At 35.8% G+C, this 12,473-nt stretch overlaps 1 protein-coding gene across 3 annotated transcripts in view; it reads right to left on the bottom strand.

The window, feature by feature from the left end:
• Positions 1-4,915: 4,915 nt before the first annotated feature.
• Positions 4,916-12,473, bottom strand: part of AnxB9 (Annexin B9) — a 52,707-nt gene continuing 45,149 nt past the window's right edge. For all 3 annotated transcript variants that reach the window (XM_089250931.1, XM_089250940.1, XM_089250950.1), the window contains 2 exons: positions 10,479-10,601; positions 4,916-8,202 (listed from right to left, as the gene is read on the bottom strand). In XM_089250931.1, coding sequence (XP_089107057.1) covers positions 8,149-8,202; positions 10,479-10,601 — 177 coding nt within the window. In that variant the 3' untranslated portion in view covers positions 4,916-8,148. The remainder of the gene's footprint in view (positions 8,203-10,478; positions 10,602-12,473) is intronic.

Raw genomic sequence — 12,473 nt, 5'->3', positions numbered from 1 at the left:
TCTGATATGTGCTGATTCTATGTATGCATTACTTTAGTGCGCTATTTGATAAAAATGAAAAAAAAAAAAACTGCTTCCCTTAAATGGTTTCATCCACTTGCAAATCTTGCCATCATTCATGGCATTCAGACTATATGCAGACGTGCCAACTTTTGAAATCCAGAAATCCGGAGATTCTCCCGAGGGGGGTACCCCCCCCCTCCCCCGGCACTCATAGATTGATAAAAAAAAAAAAGTTCATAAAAGAATTTTTTTTTTTTTAAATAAATTAAGAAAAAGTTACATTCTTCCCCCCCCTTCCCCTCCAGGCAGGTTCTGCATTGCCCCTGAGAAGAATATAATTCCATGCCAGTCTTTCCATGCAGAATAGAGAAATCACATCTACATACTGTTTATAAAGTATGTGTTTTCTTTCGTGGATGCTATCAGGGATTGATAATCTTGGGTATATGAATTCTTAAAGGCTTTATATTTAGCTGTATATAGCTTAAAGTTTTATATTTTCTTTCTGAAGATGTTTAATCGGAAGAAACGTATTAAAAAAATTCAAATTACAAAGCTCCGGACGAAAAACCGTGTTTACCGCGCGGCTGTTAATGGAATACAATAACGATTATACAGGAATTTCGGCAACCAAGGGCTTCCCCCCTGATAAATGATTGCCGATGCTACGAAAACAAAGTCGCGTCTTTGCCAGTTGCTTAAATGTGGTCACAGAGACTTTTTCTTACGGCTGCTCAATTGAAATGACTACGGCTGTCCTCTATGGGTGTTTTCCCTAACGACGATGGTAATTATTGACGCCACGACAACGTGAAAGCTCGCGTAAAATCTAATTTTCTGCCAAAATCCGGAGAAATTTTAACAAATCCGGAGAGCGGGAGGAAGGATGAAAAATCCGGAGTCTCCCGCTTAAATCGGGAGAATTGGCAGGTCTGCTATATGCTTCACAGACATAAATCAAGGAGAAAGCATGAAATATTCCCAGATCGCCAAAGAACTTTGCTAGCTACGGAGCTCCTTAGTGCACATGACCTGGGATGTAGTTGCTCCCTTGAGCAACTGGTAGCTAAGAGACTTCGAGGAGAACTGACAAGAATTTTGTGCATTTAACAAACAGCAGCCAACACTGATCAGATGCGCCCAATGTTACAGATATAAAGACAAATCTCTCACAGTCAGTGCCACATTTGTTGTGTTGGTGAAACAGATAACAGAACATTTCGCATGTAGCGGGATGCTCGATTTAATCAACCTGTCATTTGGCTAAACCCACCATTGCCACAGTGGTGCTCGGCTGAAGTTGGTTTTCTATTGTTCCCAACTTCGAGGGGCGAATGAGCCATCTCCCTATTAAAAAGTCTCGCCACAGAGAGCAACAGGCCTACAACGATATACTTATTGAATCATTACGCTTCACTCCTGAAATACAGATTACAGCTAGTGATTGTTGGCTGAGAAACATTTTATCTCATTTATTTCTTGTTTTAAAACAAGCCTCATTTTTTTTTATAATGACAGATTTTAGAACTTCTTACATTAGGGACTGTTTATATAAGTTCGTAGGTAAAACTGTTGCATCTGAGGCATGGGGAACAAGCGCCCTGTATTTTTCGGAATGCGTCTGAGCACCACGGGTCTGATCTACAGAGGGTCCTGAATTAAACCCCCTCTACTTAAACTGAGCATTTAGATTCTAGCACCATGATAACACCATAAATCAATGAAGTGGAATGAAACACATACCAAATACAAAATGAGAAATTGATCCTCAAGTGTAATATCTTGTCGAAAAAGAACTATTGCTGGGCTGAACAAATCCTAGGCGGCAGGCCACCATGCTAAAATTTTCTTTGTGTAGTTATTAAAGTGCAAGTTGAGAGCAGCACAAAAATGCTTGAAATTTTTAATAGCTTATCTGCCAACATGAAAGAGGATCACTTATGCGCTGAAAAAGTCAAATGAAGCATTATCAGGGGTACAAGCGCCCCTCATCTTTTTCGGAGCAGCAAATTTCATTTTTGGAGCAGAACTAAAAACGAACTATATCTGCAATATAAGGAGTAATTTTTCTGTGAAATGCCAAAAGTTTTGCCAAAAATGGTTGAAACAAATAATTCTAAATAAATTTCCTTCACAAATTAAAATCCATTTAAATTTTTTCTGAATTATCTTATGTCACTACTAAAACATGCATTACTGAAATGATGAATAAAAATTATTAGACTCTTTTCAAATTAAGCAACATGCATACTAAAAACCTAGGCAACAAGAATTTCTGCTGCTTGAACACCAAAATCTTATTCATCCTGATATAGCAAAAAAAGTATGTGAAGAATATAATAAGGGTTTCCGTGAAAAAAAATGAGCTTGTCACAAAATTTAAAGGAATTATTAAATTTAAAAGCAAAATGCAAAAAACGAGAAAAATATAAATACTTTATTTACTTAAACAATTTCTCAACCTAATAGCATGTTAACAGATTATGAATCACAAGTCGCTTTCAGAAGTTCAGCATCTCAATGACAATTTTTTTCAAATATTTCATGCCCTTGAACATAAGATTTTCTATGTCTTATTCCATTAAAGCATTGGATGGACAGGTTTTTCAATGTTCGAACAGACTTTTATTTATTTGTTAATAATGAACTCTCTTTCACTGTCTGCATTACCATGTGCTGAAAGTAAAAAAGCCTTCACCAAAACTGGCAAAATTTTGAACTTTGGGCTGCTTTCAAGGTTATAAAGTTTGAATATGTCTGCCCAATATCTATCTATTCTCTGAACTGATTTCACTTCTTGTAATTATTTGCATTGTAGTGCAACCCATTCATCCCACATAATTAATAGTTCTGTTGGTGATACAATGTTGAGCAACCTCCCAGCAATACGTGAGGGAGTAATGTACCATCCCAGCAATGCACGAGAGGGAGTGCAAACGTTTCATTCTCTCCAACATGTTTTGGAAAGGTAGTACATTAATATCAAAAAGGTATCTCACAGAAGTTATGTAAAATGAGCACATGCTCCTAGTACAAACTCCTTCCTTTGACTATTGTTAAGAGTATGCCCCTACCCCACCAATGCAGTGGCGGATCGTGCGGCCATATTGGGCGCCGCTCTAGGAGGGGTGCCAAATGGAATTGAAAGGGTGAAAAAAAGCTTTGTTTACCAAAAAAAAAATGCCGTCAGTAGCGCCAAAAACAGATTCCGCATGGGTAGAAATTGTTTTCCTCGAGCCGCCCCTGTGTTCACCAAATCCGAATTTTTGCAATGTGAAATTGCCACGATCGGCAACTGCCGACGATAATCACACGACCGCATAGTGACTAGATGACAAAACTATGAATATTTTAGCTGGAGTTTTAACAGATCCCATTTTTTTTCCAATGATCTTCGAAAAATGTCGGTAATTGAAACGAGTAAACCAATCCTCTTTTCGATGTATGCGGTCTTTGAACGCAGGTTGGCAGCCGCGAAATTACCGTAATTTTCAGTATATAACCCGCAGGAGAAAAAACGGTCTCCGAAATCGGAAAATTCGGCATATACATTCAGGGACTTTGATAGCCCGCCGGTTAACGAATAACAGTATAGGACTTTATACTTCAAAGTAGTAGAACTACTTTCCAAGGTCACGACATAACGCGATTGTGGTAGATGGTGGGAAGTGAAAAAAAAATATTTCTCCTCCGTATTTTTTTTCCGTGTCTCGGAAAGAACGCGTCCCGTGAACAAAATTTTCATGCTTCTTTTTCCTAAATTCCCGGTATTTGACGCACTACAGTGCATTAGGGTACCTCCGCGAACCAGAAACAAGAATTGGCGCAAATGCGCAGGGATTCGGCGCACCATGTAGCAAGAGAACCGTTTCGGCGCAGCTCTTGCACCCCTGCATTATTTTAGACCTTTCTCTTCTAGTAAAAATTTTTTTATTGCCTAAATTTTTTTTTTTTGTTTTGCGATTTGTACAGCCCTGAACTATTGGGAAATATAATGAACAGATGCTTATATAATGGCAGAAAAATGCTAGTGATCTATAATGCCGAATTATCCGCCATAAACTTGTATCCGGTTCATGAGCCCACAGACTAGTGTTTGCCAATACACAACACTAGCTATTTTACTCCAAATATTTTTGAGGAGTGAAAATACTCCTTCAAAGTTTAGGTAATATTTGTTAAATAGTCTTTTGTTTTTCATTTAAAAAAAGAAAACCCTTCTTTTGACTAAACTACCCCTCAAAATTTTGGAAAGAGAAGTGAAATTAGTCTTCAAAATTATTTTTTTGAATAATATTGGCTCAAACTATATAAAAAGAATGGTTTATTAAATTGACGCTGCTCAAATAGAACAGAGGTTTCAGAAAGAAAACAGTATAGATTTATTCGTAAAAGTGAAAATATTTTGATACCATACACTCTGAAATAACGAAAACATACTCCATCAGATGAAAAAACAACAGATTTTTAAATTATTATACCTATAAGAACAAAAAAAATATATCAATACTTTCTTTTGAGATACACCGAAAATAGTGAGAACATCATCCTTACAATTACCATCACAGAAATTATCGAAAGATCATAAAGTCATGTAGAAATAAAAGTAGCAATGAAATGTAAGCTTAAAAAAATACATTTTTTTCGAACGATAAAAATACTGTAATCAAATATGGTCAGTCAGATCAACACATAGTAAATTTACGAAAAAGTTTTTTTTTATCAACAAATTCTATCTAAAATACAAGGAAATGACGAAGCTTCATTATGTGTAGTTGAGTATCCCAAAAATACTCTTGCAGAGGTTTCCCTCTAATCCGTAAATAAGGCAGGGCCGGAACTTGGGGGGCAACTGCTCTGGTAGAAAAATTTAGGTGAGAACAAAAATACTGTCATAAAATTAAATTTTACAGTGCTGGGGATCGCAAAATCATGTTTGCCCCAGCACAAAAATCACTGTTACAGCCCTTAATAAGGTCACTTATAGACAATGCTCATAGCACCTCATTTTAACAGACGTTTCCTGAATCCCATGGATCTGGGGCTTTAATGTACAGTGTTTCACTCCATATCAGGTGTGGATCCAGGGCAATGTGTTGTGTAGGTTTCTTGGATCATCCTGTATTTTTAAAATAGAGAAATTTTCCCACATTATTTGGCTATTGTGTAAGGCAACCATCCCTCATGAATTCAAGCCTGTTCTATAATTGCTTACAACCAATTTTCGGGAGATCTCATTATGTTTCAAGTTGCCTACATTGAAACATAATGAGGTTTAACAAGGTGTAACTTGATGTGTTATAATTGTCACACCTGAACAGCAAGCCACATTTGTTTTTTTACAAAAATTTTTTTTCTCTCACTTATTAATGCGGGGGGGGGGGGGGGGGGAGCTTTCTAAAAATATAGGGCTCTGTATGGTCGCACCTTTGCATACCCCAAGGGTGGCCCAGAAGGTGAAACAGACTAGTAAGAAAGAAGCTACAGGCGCAATATAAAATTTTGTTTCCTTGATGACAGGAAACTGAAGAACAGCGATTTTTATTTGCCAAGAGTCTACAATGAAAGATGCAAGAAAAGGTATTTTTCATTTCTTAAGCACAGAAGACTACAAAGACCAACTCCATAGTTTACCAACTCCATTATTATAACCCAACAGCAATACAACCAGGTAGATGAAATAGTTTTTAATAATTTGGTAAAATGAAGGACACAGGATAGTGGTTGCTATATATCTAGACTGTACTGAGAATTGATTTGTTTCTTATCATGCAGTCCTCAAAGTAAGAGATTAGACGTGACATGGTCAAGTCTAATCACATTGGATGATTCTATCCTTTTTGGTAAAGAGATTGCACATCAAGGATCGCTCGTCAGTGACAGAGTTTTCACATTTACTTTATCCTAGACAAAGAATAGAATCTTTTGACATGTTGTGGCATAGCTAAATCTCATCTCATGCTTGGAGGACTACCATAATGTGTTAAGGAAGGGTGGGGGAAATTCACACATTATTATTATAAAATATAAGGTGGGAAACAAAGTTCTTGATAGAAGTGATAGGTGGCGACAGACGAGCTGCAGTAGTCGTGCTTAGTCTAATTTGCATAATCATTATCATTTTGGAAACATTCAAGTGTGTTTTAGTGATATGTAAAATTTCAATAAATGGATTCCACATCAATTGACTGGCTCAATAATGGACAAGAGCATTGAGATTTGCCAATTACTGCTAGAAAAAGAGAAAAGCTATAAATTTTTTGATCTCATAATCACCTGTGATGATAAGTGGGTCTATTACACATTCCCCTCAGCAATCCTGCTGGAGTTTGCTCGGTGCGAGGGCGAAACAGGTCACCAGACGTACACTGGCCCACAAGATGATTCTATTGTCTGTCTGGTAGGATCACCCCCAAAGCAGAATATGCCAAAATCTGCAACATACATTCCAGAACAATTTGAAGGAATTTTAAGAAAAATGTAGAAAATACTATTGTGGGAATTTTAACTGCAGGACATTTTCAGTCAGCTGGGGGGCTCATTGCAGAACAATGCAAAACATTCTGCTTTTGGGGGGGGGGGGATTCACCATGAAAAAAATCTTTTATGGCTCTCTTTCCAGTGGATGGCAATCAATGTCGAAGTGTAAATGTATTGTGACTATTTGGACCTATTCATGAAATTTTGAAGCAAGGGCATCACTTATGAATCGCAAGCACATTCTTTACCCCCAAGGTAACGCTAGCCTGTGCACTGCAAAAGCCACGCATTCAAAGATTCAGGAATTGAGTTGGGAACTCCTGGAACACCATCCATACTCTCCCAACCTCGCTCCTACTGACTTCCACCTATTCCTGTCTCAACAGAATCATTTGAACAAGAGCGAAACACTTCTGAAGAGGGCGAAAGTGAGGTCATCAGTTTTCTCAACTCAAAAACTCCAGATTTTTTTAAATGAGCTTTTTAAAACATTTACACAGAGTAATTCAGGTTGATTAATAGGTTGAATGTTATAGATAACAATGGGGATTATTTCTGAGAAGATATTTCTTGCTTTTTTTCCAGAGAGAGCATCCTTTTTTGCAATCAATAAATTTCTAGCAAGGACTTCATTCTCTACCTTATATATTCAAAGAATGACATTCCGTTAGACAGTCAACTCAGATGAAGGCACGTTCTTCACAAACAATCAAATTGGCTGTATGTAGATACGGCCCTGTTAAGCAGTATGGACATGTTATGTAATTTAATTTTGTTACATAGATTTACTATGAATATCATATTATAAATTTCCATTGTTGGTTAAGTACGACAAAAGGAAGAATACAACACGATGCCTTTAATTTTGTCAAATGAATACACGAAACAAAACTAATATATGTTATAACAATGAACTTTAAATATACAGTAGACTCGCTAATCCAGCCTGTCCAGTAAACTAACATTTTTGGGCAGGTTTTCTTCGTGCATTTGAGAGAAAAAACACGTCATTGTGCAGAAGTTTATATTATTTAAATGGACTTTTCCGATTGAATTCCAGTAAACTGGCAATTTCAGTAATCTGGCACACCTTGGTCTGACATGTGCCAAATTAGCGAGAGTCTATTGTACCAATTTTTCGTTTAAATACATAATACTTTTAAGCTCAATCGCATGTAGCGAAAATCACAACATTAAACTCTTATCAAAAAATGATATTTATACCAAGATATACGTTTTAAAATCATGATATATCGTCTCGACTAGGAACTCGTTCTTTTTTAAGGCTAACACTAGCTAATTTCTTAAGAACAAAGAATTTTAAATAACACATCAAAATTACAGAAAACTTGTTCTTGAAGCAAGTACATCACGAAAATTCAAAAAAAATTATCGGTCATAAGGGAAATAACTCTTTTGCGGAACTTCAAGAGAAATTGATATATATTGAAATTATTGAGGAATTTTAAAGGTTATATAAAAATGGCACAAAAAATTATGAACTTTATGTAAATAAAACTCTCAAGCCTTCATAACAGTTCATATTTTCATAATAATATATAGTATTTTCATTCGTGAGTGCAATAATAAAAGATCCAGATGATAAAATACCCTTAACGTCAAATAAAAATATATGAGAAAACTTTCATCGGGTTTCAGACGTAATCAACCAGCAATCAGGGCCAACAACACACGCTTGTAATCACCGGATGTATCGTCCTATTTTTGACAACAAAAAGAAACATTCATCATCACAAAAATGCAGAATGAAAAGAAAATAATCAATGGAACTAATTGCTAGGGCTAGGATTTTTATGACTTGAAAAATTGCTTGAAAATGCTCCATAAAAAATGCATTTGTCCTTAAAAAAATTAAAACATGCTCTATAAAACAAGAAAAATGACCTAAAAATGTTCCTCTTCCATTTCCGATAAAGTTGACTTCAGTGAAATGATGTACTAATGAGTAATATTAACGCAAATTAAAACATCTGCACTATTAAATCATCAGTTGTAGCTTCAACTGCAATTCTTCAATTTACCAACTGCTAAATGGATTGGGCTGAATGATTCTATAGGCCTCTTATAGAATCATTAACACATCTTGTTTTTAATTATTTTGGTTTCTGTACCAAACTGAAAGTTTACTGCCTAAAAGCATAACCCACATAGGGGAAAAAAGAACTTGAGAACACAAATTTATCTATAAACTGTGGTAGCCCATGCCATGGGGAGAGTCAACTATACTCTCATTTTAGCATTAAGTAAAATAGGAGTATAGTCAACCTTCCTCTAAACAAACTTTGCAATATTTTCACTCAATACAAACTAAATATTTTTCACGTTGGATATACCAATTTACTGTTTTGTTGGTTAATACAAAATTAATTTAATACAAAATATTTTCTTTACTTCATAACAAAGTTCAACTTTATTTCATCTTGTTTTTCTGAATTGATGTGGCGATACATATAGGCAAAACAACCTACTGACTGCCTGCTCTTCGGCCAGTGACACGATAAGTGCATTCATAACAGGACTGTAAATGGATTTGTATGACTCATTTAGGGAGCTCCTGCAAATCAAGTTCATGTCCAGAGCTGTGGGTCAGGAAAAACTGGCTGTAAGTAGATTTGTATGACCCCCTTCCTCGGAAGACCCGTACACGACCCAGGTTTGGGTTACGACCTACAGGTTAAAAAACCCAACATAAATGATGAATCAATTTATAACAAAAAATATAAATCAATTTACTGCCATGTTATTTTTTATTGAAGGGGAAGAGGGCAGTGTAAGGAGAACTTGAGAGATCACCAGGAAACCTTCAGTGCAAGATTAGTATGCAACAGGTCTATGTTGTAAAATTACGTCTTTAGCTTGGGGGGGGGGGCGGGCGAAGAAATTGGTATTGTCACAAGCAGACGTGCCCACTTTTGAAATCCAGAGATTCTCCCTGGGGGGGGGGGGGGGGTACCCCCCGACACTCATAGACTTGATCAGAAGAAAAAAAATTCATAAAAAAAATTTCGAATTTTTTTTTTTTTAAATAAATTAAGAAAAAGTTACACCCCCCCAAGGCAGGTTCTGCATTGCCCCTGAGAAGAATATAATTCTATGCCAGTCTTTCCATGCAGAATAGAGAAATCACATCTACATACTGTTCATAAAGTATGCGTTTCCTTTTGTGGATGCTATCAGTGATTGATAATCTTGGGTATATGAATTCTTAAAAGCTTTATATTTAGCTGTATATAGCTTAAAGTTCTATATTTTCTTTCTGAAGATGTTTAATCTGAAGAAAAGATTAAAAAAAATTCAAATTATAAAGCTGTGGACGAAAAAACGTGTTTACCGTGCGGCTGTTAATGGAATACAATAACGATTATACAGGAATTTTGGCAACCAAGGTCATGCTCCTGATTAATGATTGCCGATAAATGCTACGAAAACAAAGTCGCGTCTTTGTCAGTTGCTTAAATGCGGTCACAGAGACTTTTTACGGCTGCTCGACGGAGATGACTACGACTGTCCTCTATGGGTGTTTTCCCTAACGACGATGGTAATTATTGACACCACGGCAACGTGAAAGCTCGCGTAAAATCTAATTTTCTGCCAAAATCCGGAGAAATTTTAAGAAATCCGGAGAGCGGGAGGAAGGATGAAAAATCCGGAGTCTCCCGCCTAAATCGGGAGAGTTGGCAGGTCTGCACAAGGATGATGTTTCCAACTATTAAGATTTTTTTTATCTCAACCTTGTATAAGTCTTCCAGTAGAAGATGGGATGGAAAGAGAAAAAAAATTATTTCTCATTGAAAATGCAGAAATATGCAAAATTATTCCTTAAAATATGCTCTATCATGTTAAAATAGTAAATATGCAGATAATAATAAAACGATATGCAAAGTCATAGAAATCCTCTAGCCCTACTAATTACAGTCAGGTCTTGTGATATATTTTAAAAACAAAGAGGTAAGTGAATAAATTAATGACATTACAGCAATTGCAGCATCCAATGGTTTCCCATAGTTTCTCTGATATTCTCCTTTGATCTGCACCATATCGATTTCGCATCGAGACACCACAACTCTTATCAAGGTTTTATCATCTGTACCAAGACCCTAAATATGAATAATAACATTTTACATAACATGAAGCATTGTCACTTTTAGGACACTGATGTGAAAAAAAAGGAGACAGTAGCATAAATAAAACCAAACATGATACTATCTTGGAAAATCTAAAACCCTAATATAGACTGAAAACTGTTTCGGAACACTCTACTATAGGTTTCCTTCTCAAAGGACCAAAATTTTTTCAAAATGAAATTACCATGGACAGGATTGTCCATTTGCAAAGACAATGGTCTTAAATCTAAGACATGATACCAGGTGTAGCATAATCAAACAGCGGGTCTAGAGTGATTTCAAATGCTGCTCTGAAAACACCCATTTTGTTTCACATGTTATGGATTTAATACTTAAATTATACAAAATTTTGCGGTTGAAAATTTATCCATCAATATCTTTGCAACTTGCATTGCATCATGATACAGTCACACTTGGTTAATTCGAAGTCCAAAATCACTGGGAAAAAGATTGAATTACCAAATTAATCTCTCCTGGATCTGTAAAATGGATACAAATTGCAACTTAATCATCAACATTCACATTAGTAATTGTCAATTATTAAAATTTTATCATCAGTTATGAAACTATTTCCCAAATTTTAATAATTTATATAATTATAATATAATTGATCTCAGCGGCTACATTATTTCACTAATCAGAATCACTGCAAGAACTTTTCTGACCATGTTTAAAGCCTCATTTACTGAATCAGTTTATGATCATTCGTTGTGAAACTGTTTCCCAAATTCTGCTTACCATTCCTACAATACAGAAAAAAAAGGGGGGGGGGCACATATGCAAATTTATTTCGAATCTGCCACACAAATTTTTAATCTTCTCAAAAATATAGACGTAGATGTTCAGAAATCACAGCTTTGGATTTGTTACCCAGCATTAGCATCCATAAAATAATCAATCCAAATACAGATATATAATCGATACTTTTCCTCTTGTCACAAAAGTGTTTAAACCTTCAAGTTTTAGTCTAAAAGTATAACTCATAACAGTGTCATGTAAATTATAAAATTTCTAAGTGATATTAATTCCCTCTGAATTATTCAAAATAAAAAAAAAAGATTTTCCTTACAAAATTATTCATATTTACATCAACTCTATATTCACTTCGCTGTGAAAGTGAAAAACCCACAAAAAATTCTTTAATATTAAGTTTTTAAATTTTATGAGTACGATTCCTGCCAACCTCTTGTTTTTTAGTTATACCCAGAAAGAAATTGTTGTAAAATGGGAGCGAAATCCGGGAGACTCAACACGATGTTTGGCAATTTAGCACTCATTATTTCATGACATCAGCAATTTAGCACTTGTAACTTGGCGACATTGACGATTTAATACTTGTTATTTGGTGAAGTTGACAAATTAACATTCGTAATTTGGCGAACAAGCTTTTTACTGGCAGAATTAAAATTTCTTTTAAGAAATATCTGGATTCGATGCAATGATGATCGATCATTGTAATTTCTGCTGCTTGCAGTGGCGCCTTTTTTCATTTCTTTTTTCAAAAACAAAAACTGCCTCACATTTGTGCTCTAAAGTTGGCAGACGAGATCAGTGGGGTCCTCAATTTCCGAAAGCTCACAGCCCAGTAAATCTCTTCTGTGCAAGTGAAAGGCCCGGCCATACACTCAACTAATGAGAAATCAATGGAAAAAATCAAACTGTGAATCACTCACAGCCCAGTGAGAATGGTGTCCTGGCCCGGTGGTTGAGAAACACTGGGAGTAAAGAGAGTTGTTAGAGTAAACCATCTTCAGATGCATGATCACGGATATTATTTGAGTTTTGTGATGAAAAGCCAGATGAGAGGCCGATAATTTAAATAAAGGGTTGTGGTTATCCCAATCC

Source organism: Pholcus phalangioides, unplaced genomic scaffold, assembly GCF_987345545.1.
Source record: "Pholcus phalangioides strain wild (caught in Gottingen) unplaced genomic scaffold, Ppha-v1.0 ptg000003l_1, whole genome shotgun sequence".
Lineage (NCBI taxonomy): Eukaryota > Metazoa > Arthropoda > Arachnida > Araneae > Pholcidae > Pholcus > Pholcus phalangioides.
Note: the sequence above shows the minus strand (reverse complement) of the source record. Positions and strands in the feature narration are given on the sequence as shown.